Genomic DNA, 18,999 nt, shown 5'->3' with positions numbered 1-18,999 from the left:
ATTAGCTGTCCTGGGCTCCCTCTCCCTCCCCGCTCCAACTCCTCTCCTCCCACCGGGAGCTGGGGTGAGGGGTGCTCGGGTCACCCTGGTCTGTGACTTGTATCTTACCCCCTTTGCAAGGAGCTGGGTTCTTGCAGGTGTAGATGTAGCCTGGCTGTTGTCCTGTATCTTCTGGTCTCTCTTTTAGGGATAGTTGTTTTTGTTGTATTTTCCAAAATATATATGGTTTTGGGAGGAGATTTCTGCTGCTCTACTCATGCCACCATCTTAGCTCCGCCCTCGAAGTAATTGATTTTTATCTACACAGCCTTCTTCCCTTGCACCAGTTGTCCTGAGCAGAAAAAATACACTTAATTTTTCTGTGTAGTTCTTTTTATTTATTTGAAGGAGGAAGGAAGGTGATTGAAAGATATGGACTTCTTTCTCAAGTTATTTTCCTCTTATTTCTAGTGTTACCCCTAGTAAAATGTTTTCTGTTTCAAACTTATTTTTTTAAAAGCCTTAACAAGGTAAGCATAAATGTCAGGATAGTGGTTATTTGTGATAAGAGGGACAAGAAGGGACCACGCATGGTGTTCTGGGATTATGGAAATGGTTATCCTTGACCTGGATCATGGCTATATGGATATTTGCCTTTTAATTATTTATTACGTTGTACACTAGTATTTTGTGCACTGCTTCTGTATATATATTATGTTGAATATATTTGGAAGTTTTTTATTTTATTTTTTAATCTCACCAAAGTGTACATCATCTGCAGGATAGAGGTTACTTTTGGAAGGGGGAAAGGTGAGGGATGGAACTTAAACTTCAGTCATTCTGTTGTTGTTCATGTATTCTTTTATCATGCCTATGGACTGAATTTAGAAGAACCATTTCAGATTGCCCATGACTCAGAGTGATGGAGTCTTAATTGACTTAGGTTTTTGGTGGATTGATTACTACTGTTTCTTTTCCAGCTGCACCCTGCTCTGAGCTCAGTGAAAATGTTGCTGTTACTTAAGTGAGATTCACATATGGAAAGGCAGTTGTCATCTCGTCAGAGGTTTATGTACAATCTTAGAGCAAAAGTAAAATTACTGCTTGAGACGAAGTTCCTTTATGTAAGGGAAAAGTAAGACAAACTTGAGGTAACCAGGTAACCCTGAGTATGTGTCACATATAGCCAGATGAAATATAATAGGTGAATGGTACTACACTTATTATCAAAAGCAGCTTATACAATCAAGAAGAAAGACCAATACAGGGTTGATGAAACTGTTAACTTTTATAAGAAAGAGATCTCTAGAGCTGAATAGGAATTTAATTGAAGTATGCTCAGAATAATGTAGAAGAGACATGTAGAAAATGTTAATGTAATTAAAAAGGAAAGTCTAGAAATGGTTAAATTTTGGACACTTGAAACTGTTAGAATTAATTCTGGCCAAAGATCTGGAATTTGACCCAAAAATTTAATTTTGCTTAATCTTGACACTGTCTTGCCTCTGGTTTTTTAAACAGCTTTATTAATTTTTAGAAAACAAAGTATTGCCATTTTTTAAATCTGCTATGAGTAGGTGCTCAATTGTCTGATTTTTTTTTTTTTATTTCACCTAGTCCCTCTCCTATCTCTGAGATATCCCACAAATACTATCTTCTCTTCCAATATAGTCTGAGTCATGGTGGTATTTATGTCCTCCAGAAGAGAAAAAAATCTCTTGCTTATTTTAGAAACAGTGAGATATCAAAGGAAAAGTGAAGTGATCTTAGCTATTCGGACTTAGTACCAATTCTCTCTTCTTTTGTACAGTGAAGAAAAGAGTCTTTCCCTAATTTGGAATTGCCCTAATTTGGTGTTGGTCCTGCTTTTCCTGGGGGGGTGGTAAAATTGATATATAACAACATATAAGTTTCAGGCATTCAACTTATTTCAACACCTGTATTCAAGTGATTACCTCCATAAATTTAGTTATCATTTATCACTATATACTTGACCCCTTTTGTCCATTTCATCCACCCTTAGCCCCCTTTCCTTCTGGTAACCACAATCTGTTCTTTGTGTCTGTGAGTTTGTTTTGTTTTGTTTTCTTGTTTAGGGGTTCTGTTTTTTAGATTCCACATACAAGTGAAATGATACTATTTTTGTCCTTCTCCTTCTGACTTATTTCACTTAACATAATAATCTCAAGGCTGTCCATGTTGTCGCAGATGTCAAGATTTCATCCTTTTTATTGGCTGAGTAATATTCCATTGTGTGTATGTATATCACACATTTATTCATCCATCTATTAATGGACTGTTAGGTTTTTTCCATATCTTAGCTATTTATTGCCGTGAACATCGGGGTGCGTATATCTTTTCAAATTTTAAAATTCTTTGAATAAATACCCAGAAGTGGAATAGCTGGTTCATATCGTAGTGCTGTTTAGCTTTTTGAGGAATCTTTATACTCCATACTGTTTTCCATAGTGGGTGCACCAATTTACATTCCAACCAACAGTGTACAAGGCTTCCCTTTTCTCCACTTGTTATTTCTTACCATTTTGATGATAGCCAGTGTGAGGTGGTATCTCATTGTGGTTTTGATTTGCATTTCCCTAATAATTAGTGATGTTGAACATCTTTTCATATGCCTCTTGGCCGTTTGTATGTCTTCTTTGGAAAAATGTTCAGGTCCTCTGTCTGGTTTTTTTTTTTTTTTTTTAAGTTATCATTGATATACACTCTTTTGAAGGTTTCACAAGGAAAACAATGTGGTTACTACATTCACCCTTATTGTTGAGTACCCCTCCCATGCCCCATTCCAGTCACCGTCCATCAGTGTTGTCCATTCTTGTATTAGATTGTTTGGTATTAGTCCTATTTCTTCCATGAAAAAGTCATGAGGCTTCTTCCATAGCCTTAGTCCTGGGCTGTGTTTTTACCAATTTATTTTCTGTTAAATGTGTATGTTTAGTACATTATGTCCTTGGAATTTTGTTCTATTTCCTTTTTCTTCTTTTAGATAAGGCTTCATGAGTTTCTTATTCGTTCAGCTCACTGATATGTTAAACTTTGCAACAAGATCATCTTATAGACACATTTCCAGTTGATTAATTAGAAGTAGAGTTAATTGTAGATATGCAGTGAAGAGAAAAATCAACTACCTTATTTTATGTTCTACCAATAGAGTTTTCATTTTATGTCCTGTCTTACTGACACTATGATAACCCTAATCATCCATTTTTTTCTGTTCTCTTCCTTTGTAGCATTACCATGAGTGTGACAAGGTTGAGGTATGTTGGGGTCGATTTGTATGCATCATGTAAGTTTGTGCACATCATATAAATGGGCCCATTTCCTTGCAAGTTACTATTGCTCTTTGGTCCTCTTTAGGAGAAGGGACAAGCAGTCAGTTTCCCTTTCATCTCAGTGAGTGTTGGCATACAGAGTGGCCACCAGTTTGAACAGTTCTGTTTAAAACCATGAAGATATCTGTCTTCTTTCATTTATTTTCTAGGAGTTAGGACCTGGAATTGTACAGAAAGAAGTCTCATCTTCCTTTGACCGAGTTATCAAGGAGGTAAGAGATGAATTATGTGCTGTGCTGTTTTCCTAAATCAGAGTGTATATAATGCAGCAGTTGTGGAATCAGGATCATCAGGCCTATATGTTCAGTATCTTATTCCAAATGAAATTAAATCCCTATTTAATCTGGGCTCTGCTACATACATAACATAAAAAAAGAGAAAGAGCATTGCTTGCTGTTTGGAATAGATGCATTTTAAGGAAACTAATTTTGCCCACTTGTTTCATCTTTAAAATTGGAGAGGTTTCTCTTGAAAGTCTTCTAATAGAGTAGAAAGCTTCTGGCACAAAAGTGTTAAAATAGTGGCCAGGCCCTCTGTTTTTTTGGATATTGTATGCCCAGCAGTGCTTCCACAGCAGTATTCTGTCTTTGGGATGCTCCTCATCATTCACTTCCCACTCCCATCTTCTGCCTTTGGAGTTTGTTTCATGCCTGACTTAAAATTTCAGCTTTCAGAACTACTCTTTTATTTCTCAGACTTTACATTGTTGAATTATCTTTAGTGAGGTCATAATTTTCCAGTAAATGCTGCCTTCTAAAATACACATTCCCAAACAAACCTTGCTACATATCTAGATACCAGATGAAATGACTTTGTTTCCTGTAAATTTTCATGTAGTGAGTTTATTTAAAAGAAGAGATGCATATATTAATATGCATTTTTCATTTTCTTAACTTTAATTAGCACATCCCATCCCACAGGGTCTTCTCAGAACTACCTTTGGAGTGGGGGCAAGGGATATTGTCTTAACTAAGTGACTGAAGATAATGTTTAGATACAAAAATAAATGACAGACCTATCTTTACAGCCTGCCTCTAAGTATCATAGTTTAATTTTCTACCTCTTTACACTGACTTCGAAAGAAAAACAAACTAGAATAAATACAGCAGCTCTGAAATACTGCAGTTACAGGATTGTGGTTGAAAATCAAATAAAAGTTGTTCTTTTCTCCTTGAGATTAAATAGAGCCTGACATTTGTCTAGTGTAGGTATCAGAGTCTCCAAAATCACCCACAATGAGAGAGCGATTTGGTAATCTAAATATAGACTCCATAGTTTTATTCCAGCTCAATAACTGTTTGCCTGTGACCCTCCCTATTTCTTTCCTTTTTTTTAAATCAGTAAAACTCACAAGATACCAGATCTGCTCTGCAGAGATTTTTGGAGCAGTGTCTCTAGCAGAACATTGAAATCCTTGAGTCAAAGGCAGATAGAGTGACAGTGTTATATTGTATCCCATTCAAGCTATTCCCTAAAACCAGTGCAGGAGTGCTGTGTCAATTACTTTTTTATTCTACAGTATCCACCCACTTTACTTCTCATAGGAATTTCAGTATTATTTATTTAGATTTCAAAAGTGTGTATTGATTGTTTCTAGACAACTCGAGAGATGATGGCTCGTTCTGCTGCTACCCTCATCACACATCCCTTCCACGGTATGTTTGAGTTGATAACTGAAGTCTGATTTTTTAACTTTTTTTTAGAACATGAACTCTCCTGACTGCTTGGATACATTGACATGGGAGTTCACTGAAGTGCTTTGCCTGTTTGTTTTTTGTTTGCTTCCTTGTTTTGGCTTTTATCTACTTTATCCAGATAGAAAAAGGAGGGGAAAAAAATTGTTTTAGAGCTATCAAAATTTATCTCAACATAGTTTTTTAAATCATTTATTTATTTGTTTATTTGGTGTCATTAATCTACAATTACATGAGGAGCATTATGTTTACTAGACTCCCCCATCACCAAGTTCCCCCCACATACCCCATTACAGTCACTGTCCATCAGCATAGTAGGATGCTATAGAGTCACTACTTGTCTTCTCTGTATTGTGCAGCCCTCCTACATTATGTCTGCTAATAGTAATGGCCCTTTTTTTTTTCTCCCCTTATCCCTCCCTTCCCACCCATCCTCCCCAGTCCCTTTCCCTTTGTTACTGTTACACTGTTAGTCCATTCTTAGGTTCTGCGAGTCTGCTGCTGTTTTGTTCCTTCAGTTTATTCTTTGTTCTTATACTCCACAGATGAGTGAAATCATTTGATACTTGTCTTTCTCTGCCTGCCTTATTTCACTGAGCATAATACCCTCTAGCTCCATCCATGTTGTTGCAAATGGCAGTATTTGTTTCCTTCTTATGGCTGAATAATATCCCATTGTGTATATATACCACTTCTTCTTTATCCATTCATCTACTGATGGACACTTAGGTTGCTTCCATTTCTTCGCTATTGTAAATAGTGCTGCAGTAAACATAGGAGTGCATATGTCTTTTGCAAACTGGCTGCTGCATTCTTAGGGTAAATTCCTAGGGTTGAAATTCCTTGGTCAAATGGTATTTCTACTTTGAGTTTTTTGAGGAACCTCCATGCTGTTTTTCACAATGTTTGAACCAATTTACATTCCCACCAGCAGTGTAGAAGGGTTCCCCTTTCTCCACAACCTCGCCAACATTTGTTGTTGTTTGTCTTTTGGTTGGTGGCTATCCTTACTGCTGTGAGGCGATTTCTCATTGTGGTTTTAATTTGCATTTCTCTGATGACAAGTGATGTGGAGCATCTTTTCATGGGTCTGTTGGCCATCTGAATTTCTTCTTTGGAGAAGTGTCTGTTCAGATCCTCTGCCCATTTTTAAATTAGATTATTTGCTTTTTGTTTGTTGAGGCATGTGAGCTCTTTATATATTTTGGATGTCAACCCTTTATTGGATCTGTCATTTATGAATATATTCTCCCATACAGTAGGATGCCTTTTTGTTCTGTTGTTGGTGTCCTTTGCTGTACAGAAGGTTTTCAGCTTGATATAGTCCCACTTGTTCATTTTTGCTTTTGTTTCCCTTGCCCGGGGAGATAGGTTCATGAAGAAGTTGCTCATGTTTACGTTGAAGGGATTTTTGCCTATGTTTTTTTCTAAGAGTTTTATGGTTTCATGACTTACATTCAGGTCTTTGATCCATTTCAAATTTACTTTTGTATATGGGGTTAGACAATGATCCAGTTTCATTCTCTCGCATACAGCTGTCCGGTTTTGCCAACACCAGCTGTTGAAGAGGCTGTCATTTCCCCGTTGTATGTCCATGGCTCCTTTATCGTATATTAATTGACCATATATGTTTGGGTTAATATCTGGACTCTCTATTGTGTTCCACTGGTCTGTGGGTCTGTTCTTGTGCCAGTACCAAATTGTCTTGATTACTGTGGCTTTGTAGTAGAGCTTGAAGTTGGGAAGTGAGCTCCCCCCTGCTTTATTCTTCCTTCTCAGGATTGCTTTGGCTATTTGGGGTCTTTTGCTGTTCCATATGAATTTTAAAACTATTTGTTTCAGTTTGTTGAAGAATGCTGCTGGTATTTTGATAGGGATTGCATTAAATCTGTAGATTGCTTTAGGCAGGATGGCCATTTTGACAATATTAATTCTTCCTAGCCAGGAACATGAAATGAGTTTCCATTTGCTAGTGTCCTCTTTAATTTCTCTTAAGAGTGTCTTATAGTTTTCAGGGTATAGGTCTTTCACTTCCTTGGTTAGGTTTATTCCTAGGTATTTTATTCTTTTTGATGCAATTGTGAATGGAATTGTTTTCCTGATTTCTCTTTCTGCTAGTTCATCATTAGTGTATAGGAAAGCAACAGATTTCTGTGTATTAATTTTGTATCCTGCAGCTTTGCTGAATTCAGATATTAATTCTGGTAGTTTTGGAGTGGATTCTTCAAGGTTTTTTTATGTACAATGTCATGTCATCTGCAAACACGGACAGTTTGACTTCTTTACTAATCTGGATGCCTTGTATTTCTTTGTTTTGTGTGTTGTCATTGCTAGGACTTGCAGTACTATGTTGAATAACACTGGGGAGAGTTAACATCCCTGTCTTGTTAAGCTTTCGGCTTCTTGCTGTTAAGTATGATGTTAGCTGTGGGTTTGTCATATATGGCCTTTATTATGTTGAGGTACGTGCCCTCTATACCCATTTTTTTAGAGTTTTTATCATGACTGGGTGTTGAATTTTGTTGAATGCTTTTTCAGCATCTATGGAGATGATCCATGTAGTTTTTGTCCTTCTTTTTGTTGATGTGTTGGATGGTGCTGATGGATTTTTGAATGTTGTACCATCCTTGCATCCCTGAAATGAATCCCACTTGATCATGGTGTATGATCCTCTTGATGTATTTTTGAATTTGGTTTGCTAATATTTTGTTGAGTATTTTTGCATCTATGTTCATCAAGAATATTGGTCTGTAATTTTCTTTTATGGTGGTTAAAAATCTTTTCTATGTTTTCTGCAGTGATCACTCTGAGATCTATGGTGCAATTCATTGGTAGGGAATCCAAGTACTGGTAAGTGTTTTTATTTTCAAGCATTCATGAAGATCTGTCAAAGCCAAAGTATGTACTTTACAGTTTTATAATGGCTTAGACTTTACAGAACAAATTGATACATTTTCCATCATTTGATTTGTGTAAAACCTAGTAAAATAGAAAATGATGACCCAGGCAGGTTTAGTAGCCTACCCAAGATGTCAAAGTAAGTTGCAGAGTGAAGCCAAAATTCTCCCTGATTCCATATGACTCCACCCTTACTTAGGTAGTAATATTACCACTTTTATCTCCAAATTCAACTGTCTTTGCAAAGTGAGGGTGGTAGAAAAGGGATATAAGTTTGACCTTGTCAAAAGTAATAATTGAACATTTATTTTAGTAGCTGTAAAATAATATTTTACCTTCCCTTCCTCTGTACCTAGTGGGCTTTTTGACTCCATAGTAACCATCTATCAGGAAGAGGGCATCCTAGGATTTTTTGCGTGAGTAGATTGTTGATTTGTGTGTGTGCAATTTTTGTGTAAGTGGAAAGCTTTAATGAAGATGAGGACATGATTGTTTAATCCCTAGGAAAATGTACTCTGGGTTTACTTCATGTTAAGCTCAATTTAAGCCCTCTGACTTAAGTTCCATTGTAAAATTCCAGTCTTTTGCTTCTGCACATCTAAGACAATTGAAACCAGGGTTTTGTTTTCTTAACTAATAAATTAATTCCAAGATTCTGCCCTTATAGGAAATTCCCAATTATGTACTGTTGGTAAAATGAGGAAAATTAATTTCTTAAAAATGGTAGTCATCTAACATATATCTTCCTTATCCTGAGAGAATGTTTTTGCAAGGTTGATATCAGTCCCCTTGAATTTACTTTGGAAGAACTTGGACTGCTACCCTCATTCTTCTGTTAACAACAAAAACTGGTCCTTTTTAATTGTCAGAGTGTTTCTACATATTTGATTTTATTTGAGTATCAGAAATACTCTGGAAGATAGGCAGGACAGCTATTACTATTGTCATTTTAAAAATTAAAAAATGGATGCTCTGGGAAGTTCATTTGTTGCCCAACACATAGATGAAAAGTGATGGAAGTGGCATTTGAGGCCTTAAATTCAGTCTGTGGGGTGATCACTACTCCATGCTGCCTCACCTAGACCCTGGAAGCATATTTTTTTGTGTCTCTTACCTATATTGTTTGGGCCATTCTCATTTTGTAATTTTTCTCATCTTTTGCCCTGCCAAATATAATTATCAAGTAGTTTAGGAGAAACCATATTTAAGTCTTTTCTCTGAAGTAGGCAAATTATTGTCCTCCCTGCTTATAGATACTAATAATAAGGTGAGCCATTGTCCACAGGTCAAGGGGGTATAACTTCTATTTTGAAAATGGGAATGAAACTCCTTAGAGGTTAGCCTGAAGTACAATCATATTAACTAAAATGAGCTAGTTAGGAGGGCTGGATTCCGTCAATTTGATGTCTTTACAGTTCTCTACTATTTTTTTGAAATCTCCACTTTTTTGAGAAGATTATCTTTTTACTGATCATGTTTCTTGGTTCTTACTTTTATTGTTTCTTCATGTAGGGGTCTTATTCCTCGCCTCCTAGGTGACATCATTTCTCTGTGGCTGTGTAACTCACTGGCCTACCTCGTCAATACCTACGCACTGGACAGTGGGGTAGGTCATGACCTTGATATATTGGTACTGTCTGTACAGTATTCACTTGGCAATGAGGTTAGCTTTACAGAAAGACAGCAGTTAATTATGTGCCAAACTCATTTTATAGCTAAACATTATCAGTCATGTTCTCAAAGGCTAGTCGAATGGCCTATACTGTTTATCATAGAGAAATGCACCTAGAAAGTTCCTAGCAGAGGGGCTCAAGATGGTGGTGTGAGTAGGGTGGCAGAAATCTCCTCCCAAAACCATATATGGTTTTGAAAATACAGCAAATTCAACTACTCTTAAAAGAGAGACCAGAAGATACAGTACAACAACCAGGCTACATTTACATCTGCAAGGTCTCAGCATCTCACGAAAAGAGTAAGATGCAAAGCCGAGACGTGGCAGGACTTGAGCACTCCCCCCACCCCAGCTCACCAGCAAGAATTAAGAAATCAGAGTGGGGAGGGAGTAGAAGCACAGGACTGCTAAATAACTAGCCCTAGTAATCTGCACTGGGAGCACAGCCACACATTGCATGGTGTACTGGATATTAGAGAAACGGAAAAGTAAAATCTGAGATGGAGACTGCGAGCAGGTACCCACAGCTGGCTCCCCTGGGACAAAAAAGAAGCAGGCGCTTTTTAAAAGTCTTAAAGGGACAAGGGCTTAACAGCTACACAAAATTGTCCCAGCACACTCAACCCAGCAGACTGGGAATCCTAAGGAACTTCAGGAGCACCAACCCCCTGGGGGGTAACCCAGCCCCGAAGCCCCTCACAGCGATAAGCAGCCTGCCATTCATTATCCCTGGCTGGTGCTGCAAGCAAGCCGACTGACCTGCCTCAGCTGCAGAGCAGCTGGAGAACAGCCCTGCCCAAAGCAACCACCCGTAGTCTCCTCCTAGCGCACAGCTAACCGGCACAGACCCAGAGGCTGCCGCCGGCACGTAGTTACCCAGCACAGGCAGCGGAAGCCACAGCAAGGTCCAGAAGGCAAGAAGGGGTGCTGTTCTCACAGAACACACCCTTACACGTCTGCCACCCCCCATAGGGCCCTAGGCTAGCCTGAGGGCCACCTCACCCACGGCAGCTCAGGAGATTATCCCAGTGACTGCTCCCGGTGTGTGGGTAACCAGCACAGACAGCAGAAGCCAGAGCAAGGTCCAGAAGGCACAAAGGGATGCCATTCTCGCAGGAAAACACACCCAACCCGCCAACGAACCCCCACAGTGCTCTAGGATAGCCTGAGGGCAGCCCCGCCCACAGCAGCTCTCGGGATTATCCCAGAGATTGCTCCCAGTGTGCGGGTAATCAGCACAGGCAGCAGAGAAAGGCAAGGCAACCAGCAAGGAGGAAAGGACTTTGTTCTCCCAGCTGACACACGTGCCTCCTGCCTGCGACCACTTCTTTCACCATGAAAAGGCAGAAGAATCTGGCCCAGTCAAAAATCACTCAGACAACCCCACAGAGAGGGCCTGGAGAAATAGATATAACCAATCTTCCTGAAAAATAATTCAAAATAAAAGTCATAACCATGCTGATGGACCTGCAGAGATATATGCAAGAGCTAATGGATGAAGTCCAGAGAGAGAGAGAACAGAAATGAAACAATCCATAAAAGGACTTAAGAGCAGACTGGATGAGTTGCAAGAGAGTTAATGGAATAGAAATCAGAGAACAGGAATACAGAGAAGCTGAGGGAGAGAGATAAAAGGATCTCTAGGAATGAAAGAATATTAAGAGAACTGTGTGACCAATCCAAACAGAATAATATTTGCACAATATGGGTACCAGAAGAAGAGAGAGTAAAAGGGATAGAAAGTGTCTTTGAAGAAGTAATTGCTGAAAACTTCCCCAAGCTGGGAAACGAAATAATCTCTCAGACCTTGGAAGCCCACAGATCTCCCAACAGAAGGGACCCAAGGAGGACAACACCAAGACATATAATAATTAAAATGGCTAAGATCAAGGACAAGGACAGAGTATGAAAGGCTGCCAGAGAGAGAAAAAAGATCACCTACATAGGAAAACCCATCAGGTTATCATCAGACTTCTCAACAGAAACCTCACAGGCCAGAAAAGAATGGCATGATATATTTAATGCAATGAAACAGAAGGGCCTTAAACCAATAATACTGTATCTAGCACGATTATCATTTAAATTTGAAGGAAGGATTAAACACTTCCCAGACAAGGAAAAGTTGAAGGAATTTGCCTCACACAAACCACCTTTACAGGATACTTTAAAGGGACTGCTCTAGAAGGAAGCACTCCTACGGCCAAATAGATGTCACCAGAGAAAAAAAAAAACACAGCAAAGAAAGCAGACCAACCAAATACTAACTAAAGGCAAAAAATAAAATCAACTACCCACAAAAGTAGTTAAAGGAAACACAAAAGAGAACAGAATAAAGCACCTAACATATAAAGAATGAAGGAGGAAGAATAAGAAGGGAGAGAAATAAAGAATCATCAGACTGTGTTTATAATATCTTAATAAGAGAGTTAAGTTAGACGGTTAGATGGTAAAGAAGCTACCCTTGAAGCTTTGGTAACCACAAATCCAAAGCCTGCACTGGCAATAAGTACATATCTTTCAATAATCACCCTAAATGTAAATGGACTGAATGCACCATCCAAAAGACACACAGGAATAGAATGGAGAAAAAAGCAAGATCCATCTATACAGTGCTTACAAGAGACTCACCTCAAACCCAAAAACATACACAGACTAAAAGTGAAGGGATGGAAAAACATATTTCATGCAAACAATAGGGAGAAAAAAGCAGGTGTTCCAGTCCTTGTATCAGACAAAATAGACTTCAAAAAGAAAGTAATGTCATAAAAAGGACATTACATAATGATAAAGTAGACAGTCCAATAACAGGATATAACCATTATAAATATCTATGCACCCAACACAGGAGCACCAACATATGTTAAATACTAACAGAATTAAAGGAGGAAATAGAATGCAGTGCATTCATATTAGGAGACTTCAAAGAAACCACTCACTCCAAATGGACAGATCAGCCAGACAGAAAATACATAAGGACACAGGGGCACTGAACAACACACAAGAACAGATGGACCTAGCAGACATTTACAGAACTCTACACCCAAAAGCAGTAGGGTGCACATTCTTCTCAAGTGCACATGGAATATTTTCCAGAATACACCACATACTAGGCCACAAAAAGAGCCTCAGTAAATTCAAAACGATTGAAATTCTACCAACCAACTTCTCAGATCACAAAGGTATAAAACTAGAAATAAATTGTACAAAGAAAACAAAAAGGCTCACAAACACATGGAGGCTTAACAACATGCTCCTAAATAGTCAATGGACCAATGACCAAATTAAAACAGAGATGAAGCAATACATGGAGACAAATGAAAACAACAGCACAAAGCCCCAACTTCTGTGGGACACAACCAAGGCAGTGCTAAGAGGAAAATGTATAACAATCCAGGTGTATTTAAAGAAGGAAGAACAATCCCAAAAGAATAGTCTGAAGTCACAATTATTGAAACTGGAAAAAGAACAAATGAGGCCCAAAGTCAGCAGAAGGAGGGACATAATAAAGATGAGAGAGGAAGTAAATAAAATTGAGAAAAATAAAACAATAGAAAAAGTCAATGAAACCAAGAGCTGGTTCTTTGAGAAAATAAACAAACTAGATAAAACCCTAGCCAGACTTACTAAGAGAAAAAGAGAATCTACACACATAAACAGAATCAGAAATGAGGAAAGAAAAATCACAACTGACCCCACAGAATTACAAAGAATTATTAGAGAATACAATGAAAATCTATATGCTAGCAAACTGGATAACCAAGAAGAAATGGACAACTTCCAAGAAAATTACAATCTTCCAAGTCTGACCCAGGAAGAAACAGATAATAACTTAAACAGACCAATTAGCAGCAACAGAATTGAATCACTAATCAAAAAACTACCCAAGAGCAAAATGTCCAGGCCAGATGGATTCACTGCCGAGTTTTATCAGACATATGCAGAAGATATAATACCCATTCTCCTTAAAGTTTTCCAAAAAACAGAAGAGGAGGGAATACTTCCAAACTCATTCTGTGAAGCCAGCATCACTCTAATGCCAAAACGAGGCAAAGACACCACAAAAAAAGAAAATTAAAGACCAGTATCCTTGATGAACATAGATGCAAAAATACTCACCAAAATATTGGCAAACTGAATTCAAAAATACATCAAGAGGATCATGCACCATGATCAAGTGGGATACATCTCAGGGAGGCAAGGATGGTACAACATTTGAAAATCCATCAACATCGTCCACCACATCAACAAAAAGAAGTACAAAAACATGGATCATCTCCATAGATGCTGAAAAAGCATTCAACAAAATTCAACACCCAGTCATGATAAAAACTCACAACAAAACAGGTGTAGAGGGCAAGTACCTCAACATAATAAAGGCCATGTATCACAAACCCACAGCCAGCATCATGCTTAACAGCGAGAAGCTGAAAGCTTTTCACCTAAGGTCGGGAACAAGACAGGGATGCCCACTCCCCCCCACTGTTTTCAACATAGTACTGGAGGTCCTAGCCATGGCAATCACACAAAACAAAGAAATACAAGGTATCCAGATTAGTAAAGAAGTCAAACTGTCGTGTTTGCAGATGACATGACATTGTACATAAAAAAACCCTGAAGAATCCACTCCAAAACTACTAGAATTAATATCTGAATTCAGCAAAGCTGCAGGATACAAAATTAATACACAGAAATCTGTTGCTTTCCTATACACTAATGATGAACTAGCAGAAAGAGAAATCAGGAAAACAATTCCATTCACAATTGCATCAAAAAGAATAAAATACCTAGGAATAAACCTAACCAAGGAAGTGAAAGACCTATACCCTGAAAACTATAAGACACTCTTAAGAGAAATTAAAGAGGACACTAGCAAATGGAAACTCATTCCATGTTCCTGGCTAGGAAGAATTAATATTGTCAAAATGGCCATCCTGCCTAAAGCAATCTACAGATTTAATGCAATCCCTATCAAAATACCAGCAGCATTCTTCAACAAACTGGAACAAATAGTTTTAAAATTCATATGGAACTGCAAAAGACCCCAAATAGCCAAAGCAATCCTGAGAAGGAAGAATAAAGCAGGGGGGAGCTCACTTCCCAACTTCAAGCTCTACTACAAAGCCACAGTAATCAAGACAATTTGGTACTGGCACAAGAACAGACCCACAGACCAGTGGAACACAATAGAGAGTCCAGATATTAACCCAAACATATATGGTCAATTAATATACGATAAAGGAGCCATGGACATACAACGGGGAAATGACAGCCTCTTCAACAGCTGGTGTTGGCAAAACCGGACAGCTGTATGCGAGAGAATGAAACTGGATCATTGTCTAACCCCATATACAAAAGTAAATTTGAAATGGATCAAAGACCTGAATGTAAGTCATGAAACCATAAAACTCTTAGAAAAAAACATAGGCAAAAATCCCTTCAACGTAAACATGAGCAACTTCTTCATGAACCTATCTCCCCGGGCAAGGGAAACAAAAGCAAAAATGAACAGGTGGGACTATATCAAGCTGAAAACCTTCTGTACAGCAAAGGACACCAACAACAAAAGAAAAAGACATCCTACAGTATGGGAGAGTATATTCACAAGTGACTTATCCAATAAAGGGTTGACATCCAAAATATATAAAGAGCTCACATGCCTCAACAAACAAAAAGCAAATAATCCAATTTAAAAATGGGCAGAGGATCTGAACAGACACTTCTCCAAAGAAGAAATTCAGATGGCCAACAGACCCATGAAAAGATGCTCCACATCACTTGTCATCAGAGAAATGCAAATTAAAACCACAGTGAGATATCACCTCACACCAGTAAGGATGGCCACCAACCAAACGATAAACAACAACAAATGTTGGCGAGGTTGTGGAGAAAGGGGAGCCCTCCTACACTGCTGGTGGGAATATAAATTGGTTCAACCATTGTGAAAAACAGCATGGAGGTTCCTCAAAATCTCAAAATAGAAATACCATTTGACCCAGGAATTCCACTTCTAGGCATTTACTCTAAGAATACAGCAGCCCAGTTTGAAAAAGACAGATGCACCCCTATGTTTATCGCAGCGCTATTTACAATAGTGAAGAAATGGAAGCAACCTAAGTGTCCATCAGTAGATGAATGGATAAAGATGTGGTACATATACACAGTGGGATATTATTCAGCCATAAGAAGGAAACAAATACTGCCATTTGCAACAACATGGATGGAGCTAGAGGGTATTATGCTCAGTGAAATAAGGCAGGCAGAGAAAGACAAGTATCAAATGATTTCACTCATCTGTGGAGTATAAAAACAGAATAAACTGAAGGAACAAAACAGCAGCAGACACAGAACCCAAAAATGAACTAACAGTTACCAAAGGAAAAGGGACTGCAGAGGATGGGTAGGAAGGGAGGGATAAGGAGAAAAAAGGGGCATTACGATTAGGAGGCATTATGTAGGGGGTCGTCGCACAAGGAGGGCTGTACAACACAGGGAAGACAAGTAGTGATTCTGTAGCATCTTACTACACTGATGGACAGTGACTATAATGGGGTATGTTGGAGGGACTTGATGATGGAGGGAGTCTAGTAAGCAATGTTAGTCATGTAATTGTACATTAATCATACATACATACATAAATACATAAATAAAAAAATTTAAAGAAGTTCCTTGAATGTGGCAGAGGAAGCCTAAGACATCTAGTTCAGTGTCTGTGCTGCAAAGAGATCACTTCCTTACTAATACCTAGTTTTAGCGGACCCCGTGAGGCACGAAAGTTTCATAATATATTCACATTGTTCTATCTAATTTGACATGTTAAGGGGACCTCCTGTATTGGGCTTTCTAGGAACTTCAGCCATGTTGTGAGCTTCTTGAGTTTGGAGATGGATCTTGAAAGTTATGGTACACAGCTTGGTTTATACAGAGGTAGTGACTTGTTCTTCACATTTACCATAAATGTAGTTTCCAGGGATTGTATTTCTAGGACATGGTAAAAGTCTACCAATCTCATTTTCGTTTGTTTTTGAAACCTTGAAGCTATTAATTTGTTCTTAGGCAACTTAATCTAATATAAATTTGTCTGTTAATGTTGAATCAAGTTAATCATTGTGAGCACTGCCTTTTTATGCTCTTAATCAGTATTTTATGTTTTAACCCTCAAAATTAATTTTCAAGCCATCAAAGGAACTAATAACTTAGAGATAGAATATATTAATATGGTTGGGGACAATTAGCTGTGAATATCAGCTTAATGTTCTTATTCTCACAAAGGCTTTCTGCCTGTTTAGGTTTCCACCATGAATGAAATGAAGAGTTATTCCCAAGCTGTCACTGGAGTGAGTTTTTTAAATCCTCTTAATCTTCTGGGAATAGTTGTGTTTTTTTCTTTTAAATTTGTCCTATGTCATCTCTGCTTTAAAGCCACCAAATGTCTCACAGGAACGTCCCTCAAATCTGTTAATGTGTGTCTGAGTAGCCCAGGGTTCCTGTGTCACATAACAGCAATGGCAAGCCCACAGGGTTGTTGCTTTTCAGCTTTCAGAGGGGTGTCGGCCTTTCTCATCCCATCTCTGCCCCTGATTATCAGGCCTACTTCTTACTACTACATCGTGCTGATCCCTGGAGAACTTCACCCAATTTAATCATATGGGATCTTAAAGTAGTTGAGTTCTGAAGTAGTTTCCATTGTCTTTGAAAGGATGCTCATGTTTTGTTTTTATTTACTTTTTCTCTTGAATAATGCTGTTGAGTTTTATTTGAATGAGGGCTCAATCACAAATTAAGGGAAGTCTTCTGGCCTTTTGTTAAAATGTTGGATGTACTGGTATTTTAAAAGGAGGAAGCATCTCCAGGCTCAAAATGTGTAATTTAGTCTTTGCTGGGGTTCTGAGAAAGCAAATCTAGCATTGGAGTAATTGACCACAGTGGCACCAAGACTTTAAAGCAGAGTATAAAGAAGACTAGGAATGACCCAATAACTTAATTGTCTTTTTACCATTTTACAGTTTTTTGCCAGTATGTTGACATATCCCTTTGTGCTTGTGTCTAATCTTATGGCTGTCAATAACTGTGGGTAAGTACCTTGCATTTCTTACCCGAGTACTTGGCCGATCGAAATTTGGGGAAGAAAAGTCATTGATGCTATTTCTAGATTTCCTAATTTTCTCTATGTCCCATATCAGTGGCATCACTTTATATTACAAACAGCCACCTCATATCCTTTTTTGGAATAGAGAAGGACATAAGTATTATTTCTCAAGAACTTACAAATAATATGCGCTTGCCAGTAGTTAAGGTCCTATTCTGAAAATGGCAGAATAATTATCAAATTACTCTATTTTTACATCCTTTATTTTAAATCTTTATCCTCTTTTTTTATGAAAGTTACAGAAGGTATGTCAGGGATTGAATGACAACCCATACCTGTTTTTCCTAGGGGCTTCATGGAGAAAGTGGATTTTAAGAAAGGAAAATAGGATATTTAGTCCATGAAAAGTTGCTTAAGCTTTCACAGCATTGGTTAGGATGGGTGGGTGGTGGTATGTTGGTGGACCCCATTGATCTACAGCTTCTAGGTAACAAGTGACCTCACCAAGTTGGATAGAAGCTTTACCTGTTGATTAATTGAAAACTCTGTCCCAGTACAGTACCTGAAACAGTATGCTATTAGACATGTCATTGTTTTCAAACAATATGTCAAATAGCTGTGTAGTTTTGAGTGCAGTTATTGCATTTCATATCATGTTCCATTCTGGGTTTTTTTGTTGTTTTTCTTTTAGTCCCCCAAATAAGCCAGTTTTATTCAATATATATAATGAACAATTTTTAAATTAAATGGTTTGTACTTTGAAAGAACAGAGAGCAAACCCTACCAAACAGTCTTTATGTTAATTCAATTCAGGACACAAAGGATTGTCAAAATATAATCACAACCATTGAGTTAGTATTAAAATATCGTATTTTAACACTTCTGTATATTAAATGACAGTAACATTGGTAACAGTACCTGGCAAACAGAAGGCACCTAATGTTTGTTGGTTCTCAAACTGAATGACTTGGCCAAATAAAAGACAAATGCATCCTATATTTTATAACAAACAAGTATAAATTCTTTCACAGATCCTTTCAATGAATAGTAGTATTTCATCCTTAAGACAACAGTTAACCATTAGTAAAAGCTCTCAAAATACTTTAAGGCACTGAAATAGATGCATACATACCATATTTCAACACAATGAAATGTAATGAAAATTACTCTGAATGAGAGAAGTGCATAAAAGAAGTAAGATCACTTTTATTACCTGGATAATGCATAGTAATTTAACCGTTAAATTAGAATCTATAAAATTAAAATTGTCCTTCTGTTTGTCAGCCTTAACAATGACTTTCAACTGATTGATGAGTTATA

The 18,999-nt window shown here is 37.9% G+C and overlaps 1 protein-coding gene across 2 annotated transcripts in view; it reads left to right on the top strand.

Annotated features, from left to right (window-relative positions):
- Window positions 1-18,999, top strand: part of MTCH2 (mitochondrial carrier 2) — a 43,941-nt gene that overhangs the window by 17,167 nt on the left and 7,775 nt on the right. Inside the window, exons 4-12 of one of the 2 annotated variants that reach the window (XM_036892049.2) lie at window positions 3,228-3,254; window positions 3,355-3,390; window positions 3,479-3,541; window positions 4,927-4,984; window positions 7,822-7,873; window positions 8,278-8,337; window positions 9,434-9,527; window positions 16,880-16,927; window positions 17,597-17,664. In XM_036892049.2, coding sequence (XP_036747944.2) covers window positions 3,228-3,254; window positions 3,355-3,390; window positions 3,479-3,541; window positions 4,927-4,984; window positions 7,822-7,873; window positions 8,278-8,337; window positions 9,434-9,527; window positions 16,880-16,927; window positions 17,597-17,664 — 506 coding nt within the window. The remainder of the gene's footprint in view (window positions 1-3,227; window positions 3,255-3,354; window positions 3,391-3,478; window positions 3,542-4,926; window positions 4,985-7,821; window positions 7,874-8,277; window positions 8,338-9,433; window positions 9,528-16,879; window positions 16,928-17,596; window positions 17,665-18,999) is intronic. The other variant, XM_036892050.2, reaches the window with a different exon arrangement.

Source organism: Manis pentadactyla, chromosome 9, assembly GCF_030020395.1.
Source record: "Manis pentadactyla isolate mManPen7 chromosome 9, mManPen7.hap1, whole genome shotgun sequence".
Classification (NCBI taxonomy): Eukaryota; Metazoa; Chordata; class Mammalia; order Pholidota; family Manidae; genus Manis; species Manis pentadactyla.
The sequence above is the reverse complement of the archived record's forward strand: the minus strand, read 5'-3'. Positions and strand labels throughout refer to the sequence as shown.